At 40.7% G+C, this 25465-nt stretch overlaps 1 protein-coding gene across 1 annotated transcript in view; it reads left to right on the top strand.

Moving 5' to 3' along the window:
* Positions 1–25465, top strand: part of LOC131459883 (CUB and sushi domain-containing protein 1-like) — a 284673-nt gene that overhangs the window by 74731 nt on the left and 184477 nt on the right. Inside the window, exons 3-4 of the mRNA XM_058630020.1 lie at positions 21949–22143; positions 23875–24082. Coding sequence (XP_058486003.1) covers positions 21949–22143; positions 23875–24082 — 403 coding nt within the window. The remainder of the gene's footprint in view (positions 1–21948; positions 22144–23874; positions 24083–25465) is intronic.

The following is a 25465-nucleotide window of genomic DNA, read 5'->3' as shown; positions in this document are numbered from 1 at the left end:
AAATCCCTGGGTCAGGCTGGCGTTTCAACTGAGAATAGTATATTTACTTGGAAGCGGTGTGTGCGCTGCGCCCAATGGCCGTGTCAGCGAGATACGCACCGTGACGTGGCAGACTACAAAGGAGGGAATCCAGCAGCTCGGTTTTTCCTGCTCAGTTTATGGTTGTTTTTGTGCTTGACTGCAAGTGTTGAAGAAATACAGGTCGCAAGGGAGTGATGCTGCCATGCTGAGTGATGTCATTCAATCAGTTGACTATTGTGTGTTTAGCTCCACCCGTACCGTAGCATTACTCTGGTACCCCAAGGGAAGTGTACCGGAAAATTTAATGGTTGGGGCCGGTTATTTTGGTACTTTCCCTAATGGAAATACAAAAAAATACGTATTCTCAGTGGTAACGCCCCATTAGAAACCAAAACGTGGTCCTTAACGAGGCAGAGCCTCATTCCTGAGGAGTTTGTTAAGTTCAGCGCTGATATTTAAATAGTGGTTAAGTTAAGGTTAGGGTTAGATTGCTTTGTTTAGGCTGTCCAAATGGAGGTCAATGCAGTGCCTTAAGAAGTATAGCTGCACAAACCTGTGTGTGTGTGTGTGTGTGTGTTCCAGTCCCGGTGATTCAGCTGTCAAGAGTACATGCCTCCAGCAAGTGCTTGAGGGTTGAATTTTCCTTGAGGGTAACATTTTCATAACATTCATACAAGGGCCCACTCGCCACAAAACATCATAAAGTATGAAAAGTGGCACTTCAGCCTAAATATGTTTAATAATGCAGATTCTGTACTGCACTTTAGTACACACTTCAGGCACACAGACACAGACCCAGCTGTTTAATTGCATATATTAAATGATACATTCTCCCCAAGCCTGCTTTAAAAATAGCATAGAAAACCTGTTCTTACTATGAGAAGAGAGGAGGAAAAGAATAAATATTCAGTTAAGTCAGGGGGGTGGTTTACAGTAAAGAATAATAATGCCGTTTTAAAAGACTTATCTCTCTCTGTATGCACTGCAGTCTGTGTGAGTAGTGTGGTGAATGAAGCCTAAACAAACTTTTAAATCCCAAAAGAGCAGAGCAAGCAGGTCCTCCATCCTAATGATGCATGTTGTTTTGGTGAAGCCACAGCCCATTTAAAGCAATACTAGGTAACCTTTGTCGGGGGCGCTGTCACCGTGCAGCGCGCCATGACGAAAATGGACTTTTAACTAACCTCGGTTCAGCGTTACTCTTGAACTCGCCGGGTCTGATTTGGACAGACCGTGTCACCGACCGTAATTAAGTTTCTCATTTCACACAATGTTCCTATAAAGGCAGAGACAGAGGTCAAAGTGCAGCGTGTGCAAGAAGCTCCACGCACTCTCTAACAAATCAGTTGACCTGTCAAAATGAGTTTTAAACTGAAGGTATGACACTTGTTGATTGTTGCTTTAATTATAGGTGTTAAAGATGCACAGTCTGGGATTCCAACCACGATATTGCGTTGTAGTGTTTTTGGCTCTGTGATCAGATTTGACCTCTAATGTACATGTGTCCATATAATATGACACCACACGGTGTATAAAAAGGCATCATTTTATTAGTATTATCATTATTATTATTATTGTTGTTCTTAGTCTCTTGTCAGGGTTAATGCCATGATTGCCGAAACAAATGTGGCATGAATAGATAAAAAGAAAATGAATGTAATAATACACTCTGATTATAAAGTAAGACAGATTGTGCTTCTCACGGGTGACTAGACTGTTCCCTGCAAATGACTTGACATCTCGCCATTTAATGGATGCTCAAGTTTTGATTCAGTGCTTAACAGAAGCAAAGTATTGAAGAAAAAACAGACTTTTAATGAGGTACAATACTTTGACTTTAATAAAAAAAAAGATGAATTCACAGCTCCTTGAACAAACACACAGCCCCGACTTAGAATAAATAACAAGAAACGCAAATTGGCTTGCACTATTGACTCGTACCTGACACATGAAACTGCACAATTTACTTTTATTTTAGTGTGTTTCTTCTAAGGATGAGCTGATGCTGTGATAATGGTCAAAATCACTGGATCAAATACCAGAAAAACCCTCCAAAAACCACCCAAAAATCCTGAATATCATATTAGATACTTCACTGAAACAGTTCAAATGGAGCTGCTGCTTTTTATTGACTGAGTGATGTTAAGCATGACTCAGCAGAATATCTGTTACACAGTTGGAGCTTTGAAATGGCTGGTTATGTCTACAGGTGGTAAATGCATCAGCACAGAATGTTCTATAAACTGCTTACTCGTTTAAAGAAATGAGATATTTGTATATGTAGATGCTCAAGGTTGTGATATCAGTTTAGGACACAAACAGCAGAATCAACCAATCCCTAGTTTCTACTGTTTTTATTAAAATCTCATGATATGACAGTACTACAGTAAAAAGGACCATTATTGTGATGTTGTGATTGTAATAAAGCGTTGAGTAGCTGGTGAAGTCCACTCGTAGGCTCTGTGCTACTTTAGTTTTTGATTGTTTGTAGAGACCTGGTAATAGTGTTTGACTAAAGTATGTATGTGTGATCTCTCGAGCTGTGGTGTTGTTATGGGGAAGTGGCTTCTCTTCTGACATGACTCAAATCCTCCTACGTGCAGGTCACTGCAGTCCGACAGTGTCTCTCTCCTTCTGTTTCATTTCTTGACACGGAGGAGAAAATCTAAACGCTTTCTCACTCTTTCACATTCAAACTCTGTTTCTGCCTTGACACTGCATTCCTGCATTCAGGATTGTTTTGTTGGTGATCCTAAGAGGTAGCAAGTGGCAAGCATCAGGTCAATGACGGTGTGAAGACACTTTCGTTTTGTGCAACAAACGTCTTTTTGCACTGCACATATTCTTTTGTTGTTGTGAAATCACGTCGAGCAGACAATGAAAAATCCAAAGAAAAGAAAACAAGTTAGCAACTTTAGTTTGACTTAACCTAATTCATTTAAATGTAAACCTTTTTTTTTTTAAGTGTTTCTTGCTTCATGAATCTGATCCCCCCCCCCCCAGTCATTTCTTTATGATTATATTTTGTAATGATAATAGAATCCCTGGGTGTTTTCTCATCCGCCCCTTCTCATTTTATTTTTTTTTTATCTTCATCATGATGTTGTCGGAAACATAATCTGCCTGGATAGATAAAGGACAGGCTGTTCTTGTGTGGGCAACGGGCACAATTGGATTTTAATGTATTCAGTTTGGTTGCTTTTTTTCTCAGTCACATGTGGGTGCATGTTTGTTTGCAATGGAGTGTGGAAGCTGATGGTTGTCTGAGATGCTTGTAATTATTTTCCCCTTGTTGTTGACTTATTTATTTATTTTTTTCCTTCATCTGACATGTTTCCCACAAGCACATCAATAGTTTCTCTCCACTGCACTCGTCTCTCACGCTCCCTCAACGTACATTTTCCCCCGCGCTCGCGCTTCCTTAAAGCTTTCACCCACTGCTCGTTGCACCTCTCGTTTTCACTTCCAGCATGTTGCTTTCATTTTTATTTTATTTTGTTTTATTTTATTGTATTGTAACACCATTATGCTTTGGCTTTAGTTTTCCTCACAATGTTCCGTCTTTCTCTTTTTACCCCCCCCCCCCCCCCCCCCACCATCTTTCCTCCAGCCGTCCTTCACCCTCTGCTTAGAGATGGATGGCGCAAAGTGGTTAATGAATCAGTCAGTGATTTTCTTGTGTGTGTGTGTGTGTGTGTGAACAGGTGAGAGAGAGATTTAAACAGCAAAAGTGTGTGTGTGTGCGACACGTGATACAGAATAGTGACTGATTGGCTCTGTCATTTAGCCCCGCTATGGCTTGTCACGATGTCAAACCTATGAGTACTTGCCTGTGCATAAGTGGCCCTGATAAGTGTGTGTGTGCGTGCACAGGTATGCTCGTGTAAAACAGGGATCCGGGTTCCCTGAAGCGTAGAAATGGTTTTCTCTGGGCTGAACACAATTTAAATGGAAACATTGTAAAAGGGGTTATGAAAAGCTGTTGCCTAAAATACTGTAAAACCAAGGTGCATTCAGCGGCGAGCAGTCGCACGGTTCAGGCTTTCACCATCAATCTGCTGAGGTGCTCGTGACTACTGCACGTGCACACACATGCGCACACATGCACACGCACGCACACACACACACATACAGATACCATTGAGATGTATTTTGGTCTTTTTTACAGTGTTACAGCTGCACAGATACACTGATGTACTGATTCCTTATAATGAGGCATTAACTGAAGCACACCCATTGACCTTTTAATTTCACATTGCAAAAATATGAAGGGACACACACGCACACACACAGAAAGAGAGACACACACACTGATCTTTTGGTTTATGATGTGAAATGCACCCTGCCATGCCTGTGTAGAGATGATTAATAGTCACTGCTCTGTTGGATAATGAACTGTAATATATATTATCATTTAACTATGATTTATACGGTGTGTGTGTGTGTGTGTGTGTGTGTGTGTGTGTGTGTGTGTGTGTGTGGGCCTTCATGCACTTATAGGTCCAACTTTTTTTTACAGGTCTACTGAATGTTCTTCATTAAAATGTGAATCTAGGTGCTAATGCTTGTAGTCTGGTGTGTGTGCCTGTGTGTGCATAATCAAGTCGGACATGAAAGACTTCACCGTGTTGACAATGACAAATTCAGCCCTGCAAACTTGAATGCATCATTTGGGTCGTCCTGATGTAGAGATGTCTGTATCATTTCCATTTGCGCTCTTCGATTCAACCAACATTAAAGGATCCCATTTAAATTTTAGATGTCCAGGGTCTCCCATGTCGCTATGCACGTTGTCCAATTACTGCCTGTCAAAGGAAACGTCTTGATTGACTCTATCAAATATTGTGGCCAAGGGAACCAAAAGGAGAATTATTTATTATATCATTCTATATTATATTTGATTTATTACTAAAATTACTATGCAACAGTACATGGAAAATTTTAACTAATGTGTGACAGTTTCTTTTCTTTTGTTACACTTGCTATTAAAGTATGAATGTATATGGGGGATGACAAAGTGGCAACCCTTATGTGTGTGGTGCTGATGGTGTTGCGTTTAAAAAAGAAAAGAAAGAAGGTGCATGTGAATGTGTGCTGGTGCAACCATTGCAAAACGTTAGTCTATAGCTCTGAGTTAGTCTGGGTTGAACGAATCAAGAGTCGTTAAAAATTCACTCCAACAAGAATGTGGAGTTTCAAGGTCTCCTGCACGTGATCACTTGCTGAATTGTTGCAAAAGTGGAACAACTGCAGCTCTTCTATCTTTCTTTCTTTCTTTCTTTCTTTCTTTCTTTCTTTCTTTCTCTTTCACAGTTCAGTTAAAGCTGGGGGTAAGCAAAGCATAGTTTTGACGGTGCTAAACAATAATTACACAGTTATCTTTATGCCGAATGCAAATAATCTTATAGAGAATGGACTTTTTGCAGGCTTGGTTTTTCTGTCTTGGAGAAATCTGGCCAGTGACAGGAGAAATTGACCTCTCACACAGAGAGAGAAAGAGAGGGTGAAGCTGCATGACTTTTAGTGGATAGATGTAACACATCAGGAGGAAAGTTTGCCATTTCAGCACTGACAATAACTGCCCCCCTCAAAAACATAAAATAGAAATATTGATATAGACATAAAATGTGTTTTGGAGATGAATAGATTGCCTCAGGTCACGCGTGGCGAATGAACCAAGTGTCCATCTGGTGAAATAAATCCCGAGGACTCGACAGTCGACTACTTTGCCACTGATTCTGCCTACTACAGCTTTAAATGAAGTGACACCACTCCTGCATTTACTGTAGTAGCCAGGGAAGGACAGCGATACCTGCTCGTGTGTGTGTAACACACGGCGCCGCTCTGGTAATGGTTGTCTGGTAGATCAGTCACTTTATGACACTTTGGTTGAGGGTGAGGACGAGCAGTGTGGTCTTTAAGAGCCAGCTGTAGCGGCCTCGACAAGCTCCTGCGCCATTTAGACGAACATGGCCCATCAACCACCTGCTCCTGCTCTCATACTGGTCTGCTCACTGTGTGTGTTTGTGATCAGGTGATCATTTCTCCATGTGTGTGCACACCTTCAAAAAGCAAAGTAAATACTGTTCTGTATTTAATTTCATAACCTTGGCACACCTATGGAGGAATATCACTGTTGCAGTTGTATCCTGCTGCTTCTACTGCTCACTACTTTTTAAGGAGAACTAAAATATTCGTTTAATACTGTGTTTTGTTTTGTTTTTTTAATCTTTTATCATGTGCATTCACATAAATAGACTGTAATTAAATATGTGATATATATATTATGTACTCCTGCTGCAAGGCCTGTGGATGATGCAGTAGTGGATGTATTAAAAGTGGCATCTCAGATGAGTTGTGCATGAATCATGATTTCCTTTCTGATGCTCAGACAGGTTTTTTCTTTTTTTTAGCCACATGTTGTCATGTTGACACTAGATCAACGCCGGGAAAAGCATCCAAATGAAAACTGATCCAATCCAATCCAACTTTATTTGTAAAAGCACTTTAAAACATCCTCAGCGCTGTACAGAATAATAAATAAAAGATAGAATAAATAAAAACTCACATGGGGCAATAAAATATATTTAAAAAAAAACAACTAAAATAAATTAAAAGACATAAAACGTAGACAAAAGTTACAGCCGCACAATAAAACACAATAAAAAGTAAAATAAAATGAATAAAATCAAAACTAAAATATCATAAAGTAACGTCAACAACAATGAAGAGAGATGAGTTTTGAGAAGAGAATTTAAAAACAGCAACAGGGAACGCACGTTTGATTGTTTCCCCTGTGTGTGTGTGTGTGTGTGTGGGTTTTCTCTGGGTTGCAGTTATATAAATAGCCTCCCAATTGACCGCAGGTATGAATGTGAGTGTGAATGGTTGTCTCTGACCTGTCCAGCCTGAACCCTGCTGCCTCTCTATCTACAGTATGGCAGATGGGATTGACTGTGGCTCCCATTAAATTTGAAAATCTGCTCTTTATTGGCCGTGAAACACCCGCGTGTGTGTTGCGCCGCAGGTAGTCGTATAAGCATCAAAAGCACACACACACACACACACACACAGACACGTTAAGAGTGTAAAGAGAAAAAGATGTCTGCCATAGTCACCCACTGTGTGTGTGTGTGTGTGCGTTCAGCTATACCGCAGGAAGCCCCGAAGGCCCTGTTTATTTCCCCAAACACAACAAATATTGATCCAGAATACATGCCCACAAACCCACACACACACACACACACACAGACACACTATGTCTCTCGCACACGCGCGCACACACACCCACACACACACAATACGGCGGGAAATTTCTATCTCTTACTTGATCTCTCTCTCCCACACACAATTGAAACACACAAATTGAGCTGAGCTGGGAGTGTTAGGGCTGAAATATGGGGAGGTTTAACGGGGCTTAGTTTGTTTTTATGGTTAACACCCACAGAGAAAACACACACCTCAACACACGCACACACACAGAGGTGGGATGACAGAGCAGGAAAGCTGGGGATAAGCCACGAGATCTCACTCTCTCATCTACGCACACACCCGCACATATGCAGTTACAGTCACACAGCTGCTGGACTAGAAACATCAAAGTAACTTCCCGGTGTTGCTGTAGCAGAACCTGCTAAAGATTGACTTTGACCTTCATGTTAATGGAACACAACTATTGATTTAATTCCATATCCCGTTTCCTGGGTTGTAACTGGGATCATACAAACTGCTGCAGGCCAAAATCAAACTTTGTGTTTTCCCTGTCAGGTCATTTGTTTTGAAAGCAAACTATTATGGGTTCATTTTATTATTATTATTATTAATAATAATAATAATAATAATAATAATAATAATAATAATAATACATCAAATTTATATAGCGCTTTTCTAGACACTCAAAGACGCTTTTGGATTCATTTACATAAGAAGTGAAATGCGGGTCCTCATAAGGGTTGTTTAGGGTCTCCAGTAACATCAGGCGATAGATTCATTTCACTGTAATTGAGCGGTGAAAAGCCCCATACTCTCACCGCTGGTTGTTTCACGATGAAAATTTAATTTCCTTAATGACTGTAAATGCAACATAGTCTCAAGTTACATTAGGCTGTGGAAAGCTGCATTTTGTGCTCGCTCCGTCCAATCACGATTTCAGGCGTTTTCAGATTAGCTGGACGCATAAACATTGTGGTTTGTCGTTTAGATTGAGAAGCAGGAAACGATGCCATTTTAATGTATTATCCGCATCAACCCGGCGCTCCAGGTTTAAACAAAAAAAGTGGATTCAGTGAAATCTTAATTGAATAAAACATGATAAGACGCATATTTTTTCTCTGTTTGTTTAATTTTATCTTCGGTTGCTTATCTTTGAACCGAGTGGAGCTGCAGTGCCGCCATCCTCCAGGTATTGGTTTCTCCTCGATAGTTAATGAGCCTCGGATATAAAGTGCGGCTCATTAACTTTGAGGGTACAAAGACCTGCCAGACATCTGCCCTTGACAAACAGGCCCTGACACATCATAACAGGATTAAGCAGCTTTTTCACCAGTATTTACATCATGTTTTCTCATCTGAGGAGCGATTTCAATCAGAGTCCTGGTCATCAGTCGAGATGATCTGTTAGTGCGGGAGTGCGGATTCAGCTATCGCCACGTTGATTAGAGCCTGCGTTAGACATGCATTTTATGTACAAACATAGTCCTGTTTTTTTGTTGATAGAAACCTGATGTGAATCTCTGTGAACAGTGCTCAGCGAGTGCAAACAAGCGCGATGATCTTCACCCCTTCATCTCACAAACTCATCTGTATGTGATGAGTTTTTTGTTTTCACACCTCTTATCAAACTGCTCAATTGCACCTCTGCCGCAGAATATGGTATACATACTTTTTCCTTCTGTAGTTTCTGGGTGGATTGTTGCTCACACATTTTCTGTTACTTCTCTTGTGCTCTCTGATCAAAATTGTCTTTGTCTTGTTTCAAAAGAAAAAAACTAACTTCCCAACATTAGCTGACCTTGACAGCATGGTCAACACAGAGCAGAGCAGCAAACGATGGAGTTCCCGCTGTGGCTGTGCTGCCTGAGTGACAGAATGACTGATGGTGAATAATGGTGGTAAATACGGCAATGGCAATGATGTACACCAGGTTTTTTCCAGTGGAGCTGAAATTTCTGTTGTCCTGGTATTATCTTATACTTGTCACTCCGTTCTGTTAATGCAGTTTGTTTGGTGGCATGATTCAAACTGAAAGACACGTTTGTGGCCAGTGCTGTTCAAACTTTCTTAGATTATTTCATTATTTGTTTGTTTGTTTGTTTCTGTGGAGTTACTTGATCTTTTTTTTTTACACATTCAATGTCATGGGGGTCTGCTTGCATCACTGCACTCGCTACCTGTATTTTTTAAAAATTGATTTTTTTTTTTTCTTAAAGCTCTTCCATTGGTCTGTAAAGCCTTACATAACCCAGGACCCTGTTACATCAGGGACTGCCTCTGATTTTTTGTCCCCGCTAACCTTTGCCTTCTGATAGCGTGTCATAAGTATTCTTGTGAGGCTGCCCTCTGTTTCTCCGGCCACAATGTCGAACACCTTCCTCTTGAGAAGACGCTCCTGTGACTAATAAGTATTTATTTATTTAACTTTATGTTCACCATAATTGCATTGTGACATGTTGCATTTTGTACATTAAAAGTGCTATATAATTAAAATTATGATTACAGTCTGAGCGTACAAAGGACCCTATTGTAACTGAAGGAGTTATTTATTATTAACAGTAGTTGAAGTAGTGGAGTAGACGTGGCCGAGCGGAAGGGAATTGGGCTTGTAACCGGAGGATTGCTGTCTGTAGTATTTTGTATTATAGCATTATCTTTAAGTGAGTTTTAATGTACAATAGGATTTACTCAGAGGACGATATCCTCTTTTATAATGCACATACATTGAATTATAAGCTAAAAAAACAAAAGAAATATTCATTCTGTTCTGTCCTGATTCATCCTGATGATGTATGGGAATAACTGTGACATTGGGGTTACCCGCCATTCTGTGCTGCCCATGGGACCATGAAGCCCTCCCTTCCAAGGCAAATGACATGTCTACTACTACTACACATGCACGCACACACACACACACACACACGCTCATGCATTAGTGACAGACAGAAGCAAAATATGCATCTGCTTACATGTACATACTAGTAAATGTCAAGGCAGACATGCCCTTTTGGATTTTACAATACATGAAAACACACACAGTAAGACAAATGGATTCACACATATATGTGCAGCATGAAGACAGACAGAGACACACACACACACACACACACACACGTAAGCTCATCCATCCATTTGGTATACTGAGTTGACAGATGAAAATGTGCCCAGAGGACAGAAAGACTAAATGAAGATGCATTAGACCCTATTTTGTGTGTTTGTGTGTGTGTGTGTGTGTGCGCATGTGTGTGTGCGTGTGTGTGTGGTGCAACAAGCAACAGGGACAGCAATGATTAATGCCCATTTTAGCATTCAACCAATGAACACTTGTGTCCCAATTGTATTCAACTGTTTGCTCTCTTATTTGTTACTATTCTGGAATTCCTAACTGTTATTTACAGCAGGTCAGATATTATTGTTTTGTCCTGTCTTTAACTCTAATTTTGCTGCTGCTGCTGCTGCTGCTGCTGCTACACCTGTGGAGTCACTTGAGATAATCAAAGTCAGATGTACACATTTGGCCACCACACAGAACAACAGAACAAACATGCAAACATAGCTATTCAGTGAAATGTGTAATATTTAGGAGGGTTTAATGGTAGAAACTGAATTTACTCCACGTAAATATGCTTGTAGAATCGCTTTTGCTGTAGCAGTTGGAACTAGGGGTGGGTGAAAATATCGATTTGGTGATGTATCGCCGTCCCTCCTCGTGCAATACGATAATCAATAAGCCGGGGCAAATATCGATATTTTAATAAACAAATTAAGTAAACAGTCTCTGCTAGTTTCACTCCCCGGGCATTGCTATTTGACGTCTCCTCTCATCTCGAGGCAACGCTGGCATCGCATCGCATCGTATCATATTGTATAATATTGCATCGTATCGTGAGCTACCCTGTGATTCCACCCTTTCAAGACCTTGAAGGGGTGGAATCAAGACCTTCTGCATTTAAGCAAACGCTTACTATGAAAAGAAGATCAGTTCTTCCAAAAAAACCTGATGCATAAACAAAAAAACACCTGTATCTGTGGGAACCATGTTAGGTGAGTGGAGGAGTCCTCCGTTTCTGCAGCCTCACCATTAGATGATGTAGTTTACAGGGGTGGATTATGAATTCCCTGCTTATTCAAACCAATAATCACTGTAAGTGATGATAAAATCCCATTAATTATCTGTAATGAAGACAGAGATAATAAATCTTAGTATAAAGTAAAGTATAAATAAAGCCGTGGACACATGCGGCACCAGCACAGGGAGAAATCAGAGTTGAGCTGCTGCCCGTTTGCGTTAAAGAGTTTAAATACAAGCTGAAGATGCTGCCTCCTGAGAGAGAAGTCTGACTTGAAGGAAACCTCAGGACATAACCTTATTCACGCTGGATCAATTATGTTTACCAGCTGGACACTGAGCGCTGGGAAATCCCCCAGCTGAGCGGTGGAAGTTGCCGAGTTCAGTTTTTCTATGTTTTCCTGCTCGGGTGGAGTGCAAAACCAAAAGCAGGGGAGTATATCGCAACATATTTAACAACATATTTAAAATAATGTTCCCAAATATCTTACATTTTACCACATGTTTGTTTTAAAGTGCTTCAATAATGAAGCTGTGATCGTAATAAAGTTAGAGTTGTGGAGATGCTGCTCTCTGTCTTTGTTTGGTATTCTCCTCTTGTTTTTGCTGTATCCCGTTACATGAAAAAAAGGGTTGGTATCATCAGTAAGAGGTAGAGAAAGGGTAGATGGAGCAAATGGCTTTACCAAAGAGTCTAATCCTCTGCAGTTGCGTACAGAGCCCAGGAGTGATCATAAACAGAGGGAGAAAACTTGGGCCTACGGTTGTGGTGTTCAAAAAAAGGACAGACTTGTTCCTGGATAATGTCCAAGTGATGTGTACAACACCTTATTCACTGCACCACAGAGTCACTGTAGGGCTACATCTTTTTTTGAGTATAATCCATCATTCAAAAATGACAGATGCCACATCAAAAGTGTTCCCCATCTTTTCTGATACCTGTATGAGTCACTAATTCCGCCATGTCTCGTGCATTTCAACACTGTACGCGAGTAGATTCTGAGATTCCCTAACCTTTTGAAACACTGGTATTTAGAGAACAGAAACAAAAAAAATAGCAGATACAAGTCACTAACCCAGAATGTCAGCTCATTAAAAGCTGGCCTGTCGTGCTAGCTCTCTGTAAATATAGACTTATCTGATGTGGAACTTGTGAGCACAAAATAGTCTTTTGAGCACTCGGTGTAGTAAGTTTTTGTATAGTGTCACAAAAAAGTTCTTCTTTTAATGATGTTTGCTACCATAAAAACACAATGACACTTTTGGGGGAAATGTGCTTCTGGCCAGAAGTTGCTATGGAAACAGTGACCTAGCCTGAGGCGCTAGTGCTGCGGGGGACAAACTGAGGAAACATCACAACGCAGGACGTCCCCAAGGCTATTTGCTCTTGAAAGCGACATCTGCGCTAAAGAGGTGTTCACATATGTATGTTTGTTTGATCTGGAACAGTAAAGCATGGATTTGTAAATAAGCAGATGAAGTTTTCAGAATGATCGTCTGGATTCCCAAGACTTTGATCAATATCACATGTGAGACACGGTCTGTTTTTTGGAACTTCAAAATGCGACTTCAATATAGTGCTGTCTTTTTTAAAGCACTAATGAGTTTAGTTTGGGTTTACGTTTTGTAATGATTCAACTTTTTTATCATTTGTCCCTTTCTAACTAATTTATGTTTGCATGCTTTCTTAATCAGAGGTTCAGAGAAATCCAAGTTTACTTAAAGTAATTACAAAGTTGTACAAATGTTCAATTTTGTGTCAAATGTGTTGTAGTTGAAGAAATCATAAATGACGTTCTTGTGGCCAAAACATAAACTTGGCCTGAGCTAACATGAAAACAACCAAAGAAAAGCAGCAGTTTTGTTGTGGCACTCACAGAGAAATCCATTAGTGATATGAAATACTATTAAATGTGTCACAGAAATGGTGTGAACAAAAGAAAGAAAGAAAAAAATTAAGGTCAGCAAAGAAAATGTCAGTCTGTCTTTCTGTTCACACGTATCTGTGCACTTTCTGTGCTCATTTGGACCTTAGGGCTTCCTGTTCCCGAAGCGAATAGGTCTCCACAGCACACCATGACAAGCCCTTAGGGAAAAAGAAGAAGAAGTAGATACAATAGCACCGCGTCCGCATCAAAAACTTTCAGATTGTGAAAAACCACGTCTCCTTCATCAGCCAAACACGTCCTGCTCTCTATTTTTCTTCCCTGTTGCGATGAAACCCCCCCGACCTGTTCACGGCTTCCAGTGGTAAGAGTGGTTTGGCCTCAGGCTGTAATCTGTCAGGAGAAACAAAAGCATAGTACTCACATGCACACATTTGTTTCAGCCCACCAGCATGTATGTGCACACTCAAACACACACACACACACACACACAAACACGGAAAGCATGGAAACTCATTGCCTCTAGACCTCGTGGTAAAACACCTTGCTGATGACCACTGTCATTGAAATTTAAGTGGTTTATTTAACTCGCAGGGGTCACTGGTGCCAATCCCAACTGGACAGGTCGACATTCAACTCTTACACTCACACCTACGGTCAATTTAGAGCACCCCATGGTGCCAAATCACCATGGGGAATGAGTGGGTGAATCTATATTTTGTGCATCTAGTCGATGAAAATCATTCCCATACACTTATATACTCACAAACTAAACAAATGAATGAAAGCTGTAGGAACTGATCTCTTTCCTCGTGCTTGCGTACTCCAGAACAACTGTTTAAGCAGGAAAAATGATAATCACTTTTGGGTCTGGTTCTGTTGTGTAGTATCTTTTTTGATTTGACGTTTGTGTGTATTAAAATCGTCAACACTTGACATGCCTGTAATCAGGGAGAACGAGCAGTAACCATGCAACAGCACATCAAGGAAACTCAGTGCAGCATCCATGTTAGTCGAAGGCTGAAAACAGAGCTTAGAGGAGATAAAGAAATGCAATCCCCTCTTAGATCTCTTAGATGACATTTGAGAACATCATCATTTCCAGGTTTGACAAACGCCGCTCAACATTTTCTGTAATTTTACAGCCCAAACAAGCACTTGATTACTCGAGGAAATAATCGACAGATGAACCGATTATGAAAATGCTCGTTACGTCTTGGAGCGAAATGGAGCATTTTAGCATTTTAACATTACATACACATTACACAACTGCTGATTTACCGTCGTGTCATGTGTTTTAAATTACAACTTGAGTAGAAATCTGTGGTGGCTGGTGTTCATGGAGTGTACATCACAGCATGGGGAGGTTGTATATTAGTAACCGGTATTTCTTGGTGCTGTATTGTGGCTGCAGAGGCTGAGGAGAGCCGGTGTTTAACAGAGTGTGGCTGCTACAGTGATTACTCTGTTTAGCAGGTGATTGATGAGAAGCAGCTCTGGAAATGTCACTTGCTCTGTTAATATATTTTCACCCAGGGAACATAGGAAAGGCAGCGTTAATACACTGGAATATGTTTACTCCAAGGAAGCAGAACAGCAGTCGAACTTTAAAAGGGTTTTGTTTTCATTTTTTTTCCTCCTGTTAAATTAGTTTTTAGTTTAGTTTTTTTCCTCAGATAATGGTGGCAGATGTCCGGAGCTGCAGAGAAAATGAATGTCTTCCTCTGGCCATGTTTGGAATACACATTTGTTATACTTATAGTAGATGTATATGCTCATTAGGCTGTGGTTTATGCATTTATTTTCTATCTAGAACAAAGTGAAGTTTGTACTTTGATTGCCCTCCTTCATTGGTGATCATTGGGAATTAATACTGGGAACATCACAGGCTGGCACACTTAAGAGGGAAATCCGACATCCAGAATTGTCGAGCAGAATTCAGATATGTTGTTCTCATTATCTCGGACAGTGCAGTCATTATTTGAGGTAATAAACAGCTCTGTCCGTCCAAAAAGCAATAGATAGAAGGAATGAAAGCTCTGAAAGCTCAATATTGGTGGGATGTATGAAAATAAATCAAAATGACCACAATCACAGTGCTTGTTTTGGATTCTTAATGGTAGGTGCTTCTGTAAGTGCAGCTACACTTTCAGAAAGCTCGTCACTCGGTTCAAACATAATTTCAGCTACAAATAGTGCTATTGCTAGCTGTATTGGTGCCTGTACTTTTGACAGTTGGAAAAAAATAATATTATATTGTGGCTGAGCTTTGGTCACATTGGTTGAGATATGGGGCTTTATAAATAAAACTGGGTTTTATCTTCTGTCTTTTTTGCTACATCCTATTCATGCCATGATCACAATGCCTGAGACAAAGAAACGAAATGTGAGGTCAAGGCTGGATGGAAGGCTAGATTGACTCTGGGTCATCTGTGGTGGACGAAACAAGTTAATCTGTCTGTTAGTCTTCTGACAACAGGAGCTCAGGACAGAGAGCTCTGATCCCCACAACGTTACATGTTATGTCCTGTGGGCGGAGGAGTGAGCTATCATCCTGCCTGCTGCAGCTTCAAATGACTTGAAACAGGCAATCCACTGTCAAAGTACACTATACGGACAAAAGACTCCAGACGCCTGACCATTACACCAACAGGGACTGTAATGATGTATTCAAATACATATACAGTACTTTAATATGGGAGTTGGTCCCCCTTTTGCAGCTATAACACGTCTAATATCTGCCACACTTCTTGGAAGACTTTCCTCAACATTTTGAAGCGTTTCTATGGGAATTTGTATCCATTCATTCTGTAGAGCATTAATGAGGTCAGGCACTGATGTTGGATGAGAAGGTCTGGCTCACAATGTCTGTTCCAGTTCAGAAGGTGCTCGATGGGGTTGAGGTCAGGGCTCTGCTCTTCCACACCAAACTCAAAGTCAAACCATGTCTTAATAGTGCTAGCGTTGTGCACTAGAGCACAATCATGTTGGAATAGGAAAAGGCTCTTCCTCAAACTGTTGCCACAAAGTTGGAAGCATAGCATTGTCCGAAATGTCTTGGTATGCTGAAGCGTTAAGATTGTCCTTCACTGGAGATAAGGGGACGAACCCAAACCCTGAATGAAAGACCGGAATTCAATACTTAACTAAGTACTTCTGTCCACATTGTGTAGTTGCAGCCATTTGATTGTGTCTGACGTTGACATCTAAAATGATATTTTGACACACACTTTCCGCGCCTCCTGCGATTTGAAAGTCGCAGTAGGCTGTTAATGCGATTTCGATAACATTCCGATTAATTGTTTGTCCCTGACGTGCTGTAAACCTAAAAGCAAAGCACTGCAAATCAATTTGAAGCTCTCATTTGTGTGAAGCAAATGTGTTCTGCTGGATATGTGGTGTTAAGAGATGTTGACACATCAAAACGAGTACAGCCGGTGGTTCAGCTATAGCCCTTGGCCAGAGTTGGCCACGAGTCCCATTAGTGTTTGGTTGGTTAGAGGTATTATGTATTATGTGTCAGCAAAACTGTTAATACATTTACACCGTGGGAGCAGTAGCAGTGCTGGGGAGTCCATTTAGCTCAAGGGATTTGGCATCTCTCCAACAGCAACAACTCTATTACATACAGTAGAAACACCGTTGGAACTGAGCAACGGTGTTAATGGATTATGAGTGGAGCGATGCCTCAACTTTGAGGTGTAGCAGAGATACGTATGGGGAGGGATTTGTTCAGCTTTAAAAAAAAAGGATGCATGCTGGATTGGGAGAACGTTAAAGTGCCATGTGCAGACTGGTGTAAAAGGGAGTAATCAGAACATTGTTGTGACAAACATCACAAGCATTTTAGGAACTGACATATTGGCCTGAATGGGTTTTTGTCTGCGCTCTAAACTTTAGGGACCAAGGCTTTTAGTGCATGAAAGAGATTACGTTGACAGACATGTTGAGTGTATGTGAGGACTTTTCATTTCAAGAGTTAAACCCTGCCTTTATTTTGAGTTCCCTTTAAAAAGGGGATTTCAAACAAGTCTTCCCACTAACACATCCAGACTTTTGTCTCTCTGTCTGTCATTTTGTTTTTATGCTCGTCTTTTGGATGTTTTATATTTAAGTACCCTGGGAGAATCATTGTCAACTTTGAAGTGTGGTGAAAGAACAATCTTCAGGACCCAACCTTAAAGGAAAGGTTTTCTTCTTTTCATTTTCTTTCTTTCTTTTTTGAAGTGGGGTTGTATGATGTGCTTATACATAGTCAATGCGTTACATACAGTAGACAGTGTGTCCAGCACACTGCCGGGTTGAGAGGAATGAGACAATCAGAATGTGGTTCATTTTCATGTGAACGGGGCAGCAGAGTAAACCCCTGAGAAGGTGGACAAATACATTCTAATTCTGTCTCTTTATTGAATATCATGCTTCCACTATGGTATTTATGCTGTCTCCTGTATTTACCACATCATATATGTAGTCATACACCACACGGTAAAGCTCCATTTTGTAGGTGAAATAACTTTTTGTACTTACTTTTTCATGTGTACAATCACCTGATGGTATGAATTGTTGTTTAGTTTTTCATGAACCCAGAATTAGCCTTTTATAGTTATATCAGGATCTGGGTTAGCTCTACAGAGGCCGACATTTTGACCACGATGCACAAACTACTGAAAGTGACATATCAGTTCAGCACACACTGTACCTTTAAGAAAACCCAAAATTGCCTTAAAGGTTTGGGCTCCTGTAGAATATTCCTTTCCTATGCAGCACAGAGTGACGTCACAGTGACACACCAACAGACATATCATCATTGTAAAAGTTTTATAAATCTGCTTAACTTTTTAATCAAAGTTTTAAAACTCAGTTGTTGTTTTTTTTCTTCCCCCAGACAAATTTCAAATGTTAACATCTGTCCAAATCCCTGTTTGGCAATATGTGCACGCGGGTCTGACATTTGTTTTGGTTCTGCTTGATTTTAACTTTACAACCCCCTCTGGAAAGCCAAACAAGAAATGAGTCATTTTTGCCAGGTATTGAGAACTAAATCTGATGAAACATCTGCTCCAACTTAAGCTTGAGTTAAATAGCGCGCTCTGGATCCTGTTGTTTTGTTACTGTCAGGTTAATGAGGTTTATTCCTTTAACTCCTAGTGATCTATTTGTTTTCCATTTAATAACTGTAGGTCACAGCATTTATAGACTGTACCTTTTGTTTTTGTGTTTCCATGTCTCGCGCTGTTTTTGAAGTCACCATGAATACTGATCATTACCCAGTCCTGCACTTTTTAGTCGCTGTCATGTTCATGTGAGAAACCCATTCCATAAATGTCACCATGGTTCCTATAATTCTTACTCCTTTTGATTAAATTTTGTTTTGTCCTTTATTATATGTGGAATTGAATAATGGTGTGTCCGTTCCCAGTGCACTGCCTTTACGATCGAGACAGAAAGCAGGAGGTTATGGCTTTTGGCTTTCATCCACCGGCAAATGGATCCACAGTGCATCCATAACAACAGATTCAAGGAGTTGTTTGCTTTGCTATTTTTATTCGACGGTTAGCTAATATGTACCTCTGTATATCTATCAATGCTGTGCTGCAGTATAAAAGCATTTGTGGAGGTAGTGAAGAGGACCATGCTGTTTTACGTCTGATCCCTGCCACCACAGAGGTAGACTGAAGGTTTCATTGTGAATGCAGGACGACATATAAACTGAAAATGCAGGCTGCATTGTTAAAGATGTAAGATAATCATCCAAGTGCTGGACCTGTATGGTTGGTATAGTGGTTAGCACTCTTGCATTTGCAGCAAGAAGACCCAGGTTCACGGTTGGAACAAGGGTCTTTCTGCATGGAGTTTGCATGTTCTCCCCGCTTGGGTTTTCTCCGGGTTCTCCGGTTTCCTCCCACAGTCCAAAAACATACAGATTTGGGGATTAGGCAAATTGGACACTCAGGAATTAATGTGGGTTCTATATGTGGCCTAGTAATGGACTGGCAATCTGTTTAGTGTGTACCCCACTTTTCGCCCTATGTCAGCTGGCCCCCCTGCAACCCTCATGTGGAAGATAAAGCGGTAGAGGATGAGTGAGAGTGATTGAGTGAGATACTGTAGTTAAAACCCAAAATATAAACAGCAAAACACAGACAGTCTGAAAAAACAAGCAAGTTAAAGTAAAATAAAAGCACGGAAGAGAACAAGGAGGTTAAAATATTCCATACAATTATTGAAAGGCCATCCTGATCTCCTCAGGCAAGTGTTTCCACAGACTATAGGGGCCCTGATTGAAAATGCCCCTCAGATTCACCCTAGAGTGGGAGCAGCTGGCGTTAAGGATTCAGTTAAATAATCTAGGGCAAGGCAGGGCTTTAAAAGTCAGCAATAAAAATTTGAGCAGGAAGTCGCAGTAAGCTTTCTCTTCAGAGAACTAAATCTGTGATCTATAGAGTGTTTCTAAAACACATTTTTAGTCTCATTTGTTGACATCGCCTTTACAACCTGATGGGCAGCAAAGAAAAGGAAGAAAATATAATCCCCACCAATAATTACATTTGGATCAAACTAATTAATTCACTGACAGACTTGTCACTAGCTGACTACCTGTGCAGGTAATTACAATAACGTTTACTGTTTTCTGACATAATGTTATTCAGTATCAACAAACCCACTGCTTTCTATTCTTTTATCAGGCACTTTGTGTTTTTAAGGTGGACAAAACACAACATAAAAACTATGTGTGACTGAAACACATTTGCGATTCAAGCTGTAGCTGTGTTCTATGTTCTATTCTATGTGTTGTTTGTCTCTGAATCATCATGAAACAATCATTAACAAGCACATTTGCCATTCACCTAGTTAAATAACTAACTTTTAGGATGTTGCTAATGTGTGAGATACAGAATAAGTGAACTCTGTTTCACAAATGTGAACAAAGTCGATTTTGACAACGTCTTGTTCCTTTTAGTTATAAAAAAGTTATAAAACCGTCTCTTACAGGCATGAATAACATCTGCACAGTGCTGCAGGTAGTTGCACAGTACAGCACAGCCAAATGAGTATAATTGTGTTTAAAAGGGTCCATTTTCAAACTGGAGTGTACTGTTAAACTTTTATGTCACTATTTAAATGGCTGCAGTTAAGTATGAGATTATCCGGATGCTGGCAATCTTCTATCCTGCCAAAATACCTTCTGATTCTTTCAGATGGCTTCTTCAAACATCAGGCCAAAAAGAAAAAAAATACCTCTGTGCATCAAGCTGGCGTGTTCTAATGTGGCAGCCTGGCAGACAGAGGACTGTGCGGTCATATAAGTGTGACTAATGACTTAGCTCTCAGACACGATTCCTTTTGTTCTCTCTTTTTAGTCATTTCCCTCCCTCCCTCCCTCCCTCCCTCCGCCTGTCCCTCCGACCGTGCTCTAGATTGGGTTTTGAATTTCGTTTGTGTGCCTCACCTTATTTAAACCAAAAAAACAGGCAGCACAGTGACACTATGGTCAGCTGAGTGTGAGTAATTTGCCTGTGATTCATGACTTCATACAATCCAAATAATGAGTGAATTAGAGTAAATTATACATGTTTAGTGCTGCAATTAGTTCAACTCTCTCTTTTCTCTCCCTTATCTGACTGAAGTGTCTCCTTTATCCCACTCTCTCTCCCCCAACACCCCCTAAAAGTCAGTCTCTCTAGTATTTTTTTTCTCCCGTCTTTCTCTTGATTGTACTTTTTCTTCTCATCCTCACCCGTTTTGTCTTCCTCTCACCCCTCTCTCTCTTATTTTAGCTGCCCTACTTCTCGCCGTCTCATGGTGAAGCTTTGTCTAATTACCATGCTAGCGTTTAATTGAAACAGTGCACACAAACACGCAGATTGACTGACTGAATTCCCCTTATGTGCAGTCACGTGGCCCCGTACACACACACACACACGCACAAAAGCGGCCATTTGGACATGCATCATGTGCACACATTACACACCTAGCAAGTTAACATGCTCCAGTTAAACAAATACACAGAGCGTACACCAGGGTAAGTTCTTGTGGACTTAGTCCAAGTTGTGCTGTGTTGCTGCCCCTTCTGTGGAGCTAAGGAGAGTTGGCCACAGTCACGATTGATTTTGGCCTAGTTATACGCTGAGCTGCCAATAGCTCCCACTGTAGAGCTGTGTCATGTAAGAAAAAAGCAACACTACACAGATTGGAGAAAAAAAACCAAAACACTTACTCATACATTTGAATACTACGTGGTGACTTTTGCATCATTTTTGATTTTTCTGATCAGTTTTCTGTGAAAAGAGTGCAAAACAGTAACTGTTTGAATGATGCTGATATCACTGATATTATGGTGTTCTGTCATTTTGGTTCATTAATGACAGACAGTGTCCAGAGGCTGCATCTGACTTGAACTGAAGGATTATTGTGGTTAGGTTTCTGTGGTTGAAAGTCAAAGGTCAGTGTCACCCGATGTGACCTCACAAAACTCACTCTTTGCCCAGTGTGTGTGTGTGTGTGTGTTCTTAAGAGAATCCTTTCAAATTCAGCACAGATGTCATCTTCTGCTCAGATCTGCGTGTTCATCGGTCAAGGTCACTGTGGCCTTGCAAACATGCTTTTAGCCTCTTAATAATTAAATTCCCTTTTAAGTGAACAAGCACATGGAATGAGACTGATTTCGCATATGGTCATTGGAGGCATACAACCACTGGGCAGTAATTCTTGCCATGACTAATCAACAATGTTTTGTTTTTTTTGTCCTCTGTGTTTCAGTCCTGCCGAGCCATACATGTGGCACCCCCGGCCTCATTCCAAATGGCATCATCCATGGTTCGAGGTACAACATGGGGGACAAGATCCGCTATAGCTGTGAGTCAGGGTTTGTTTTGGAAGGACACAGCATCCTCACATGCATTGTATCACCTGGCAGTGGAGCACAGTGGGACTTCCCTTCACCGTTTTGCAGAGGTAAGGGGCTATTTTGCTATTTTACATTTTTAGAACAGTCTTTGTTATAACTATAATATCATTTATTTTCAGCCGTTTGGAGTATTTCAATCAGAGGAGATTTTGATTGACAGAGGAATAAATTATTGCCATGTACAACTCAGAAAAGTGATGTGATATTAAGATCTTTTGGCACACAGACATATCACCATGTCCATCTGATTAGAGAGGGGATAGGCAGTGTGTGGAATTGGAGACCTTCGGGCTCTGGACACTGATGGGATGAGAGATTTGGAGGATCTGAAAGATGATGATAAACTCCGCTGGGCTCGATCTGCACACTGGAGGTGAAAGGGGTGGAGGAGGGTTTGCAGAGCATCTGAAATGACAGCTGGCAGCAAAGGGGAGCAGAACATATTTTAAGTTTCACAGCACAAGAGGATTGGCTGATTGAGGTCAAAGTGAAATCGCCATCAGCTGATTATGGCCAGGGGGATAAAGAGTCTTGAGAAAGTAATTCATTCAGTCATCGTCTACCGCTTTATCCTCCACATGAGGGTGACAGGGGGGGGGGGTGCCAAGCCCAGCTGACATAGAAAAGTGAAAGGCGGCGTACATCCTGGACAGGTCGCCAGTCCATCACAGGGCCACACAAACAGCCGTTCACTCTCACACTCATACCTACCACAAGGTCAAATTAAAGTGTCCAATTAATGCATGTTTTTGGACTGTGGGTGGAAGCTGGAGAACCCAGAGAAAACTCATTGACACACAGGGGGAATAAATATGTAAACCCTTGTTTTGACAGGGTCGCAAACCCGGATCTTTTTGTGGCAAAGACAACAATGCTAACTACTACACCAACCAATGTGGCCAATGAAACAGTCTTTCTTATTAAGATTTAGCTAAACTTCATGTCTGATACAACAGGTGGCACTGGTATACCAGGCTCCATGGGTTCACTCTGAACTGGGGAAACAAATGCCTTCTTCTTATTTATCCATCGCTGATAATTGTATTTCTGCAAATACCTCATACCATCAGCGAAAAGTAAAACAAACTGATCTAATTGCTGCCGTATCGAGAACTGACAGACCTTAACATGAGGTCACATGCCAGGGGAAGATGAGGAGTGCTTGATTAAGTTTAGAGGCACAGATCGTCTGACTGAAACAAAATAATTGTTTGAACCTGAGTCCAAGTCTAAAAATTCCAAAAAGTAAAGACCATTTTATGGTTCATTAATTCAGTAGAGGGTTGACAATATTACCTTAAGGACTGCAGACCTCACATTCTGTGTGATTTTTTTTATTATTGTGTTTAATGAATATGCAGTTTCTTTTGTTTTATTCATTTAATGTTTGCTCTTCAGTCGTGGTAGGTGATAAAAAAACAAAACACGTTAGTGTGAAAAAAAATATAATGTTGTTGTTTTCTTGTTTGCGTATCTTTCGTTGTATTGAAGAAGATTATGACACATGAATAGAAATGAGTAAGTAAGCTGTTCAAAACCATTGCTCCATTGCATCAAAACATTAATCAGACCATTACAATGTTATTTAATTTACAGCTTTCATGTAGAAGTAGTAGTTTTAGTATTTTTACATGATATTGATAAGATTATTGTAATAACGACACATATATCAAGCCAGTCTAGGCAAATGTCAAGATGAATGTAATGTGAAAAATACTGCTGTATTTTGGAGAGGTGCTATTCCATCTTAATCTCTCTCTCTCTTCTCCTGTCATCAGCGGAGGGAGCATGTGGCGGCACATTACGAGGCACCGCGGGTTCAATAACCAGTCCCGGTTATCCTGCAGAGTACGACAACAACCTGGACTGTACATGGTCAATCCTCGCTGAACCCGGGGACACCATTGCTCTCGTCTTTAACGACTTCCTATTAGAAGACAAATACGACTTTCTGGATATCAGTGGGACAGACGCGCCAAGCATATGGTAAGATACGTTTCAAGGTCATGAATTTATAGTATATACTTCCTTACATTAGTTATGAACCTGAAGCAGAGGTATTATAAGGATTAAATATGTTGGCGATTGAACCCAGACTGTGATAATTCAAAGCAAGTTGAATATAGCAGACATACTGGATACAGCAGCAGTGCGAATAGCTGCAGAGCGCCTGGAAGCATCCATGCGCCCATGTTAATTAAACGTATTGAGCATCAGGTCGAAGTGTCTGGTTTATTTTTAGTGCGTGTAATGAGCAAACCTGGCCAGAAAAAACACACACTCAGACCAAAATTATCCACCAATTAAAAACAGGTGTAATACAGGTTTGTGTTTCATTGCATATGGGGAAACTTCTGCAGAGAGTTTGGCAACAGTCACCTGAGCAGGACGCAGATGCTAGTCATGGAGACAAATTGAGAGAGGATGTTTCACCACATAAGGAGTTCCTCATCACTGAATTTCTGATTCCTTTTTCTCTGGAAAGCGGGCAACTCAATGAAGGATAAATGGAGGTGCACTGGCTCAGCCAATGTGTCTTAACCCAACCTGAAGACTATGTCAAACAATTTTGTCCAAAACTTGCCTCTCTCATCAGGTTCTGTTGGATCCTGTCAAGCTCCAGTGAAGTCACCAAGCTCTGGTTAACACTTATCATTAGCCTCAAATACAGTTAGAGGGCAATGACTTGAGCTACAGGCTTGGTACATTCAACATAAAATGAAGTGTATCTGCGACCTGACATCGTCACTGTTTATGCTACTCTCACTAAAGTCTCATCTGTCATTTCCTCTGCTGTATTTTCTTGTTCTCTTCTCCCTCTCTCGTTCTTCATCGCTCTCTGTCCTGCGCATAAGTTGGATGCAACCAAATTTCATCCATTGTTGGATTTGTTTGGATGTATAGAACTAGGAATCAGCTGATGTAGATAAAGTTCTTGTATTTGGACTCAATCCACAAAAATAAGTAATCAATTCACTTGTTTCGCCCCACTGCTCTCAAGAATCATTAGTGCTCAATATTCCATGTGGGTTGACATTCGTACAACATAGCAACACTAATGGATGATATGCTACAGACCAATATTCACTGATGCAACAGATGCGATTGCTATTTATAACTCGCTGCGGTTTAATCAGAGGATTCTGTGCTTTGATAACATCTCTCTCCTATTAACATCTAAACTTGCTCTTTCTTCTGCTGTGCTATTGATGCTCTTTGAACGTTCCACTTGCTCGGGTATCCACTAACATGGTAGGAATTACGGTGCACACTGGTGTGCCATGTGGAATTACTATCATGAGAATTATGGCTTTAATCATGCTGTGCTTTAGAAATACATAAAAAAAAACGAGCTAGACCTAGCTAAAG

The sequence above is a fragment of the Solea solea genome, chromosome 5 (assembly GCF_958295425.1).
Source record: "Solea solea chromosome 5, fSolSol10.1, whole genome shotgun sequence".
Taxonomy (NCBI): domain Eukaryota; kingdom Metazoa; phylum Chordata; class Actinopteri; order Pleuronectiformes; family Soleidae; genus Solea; species Solea solea.
Note: the sequence above shows the minus strand (reverse complement) of the source record. Positions and strands in the feature narration are given on the sequence as shown.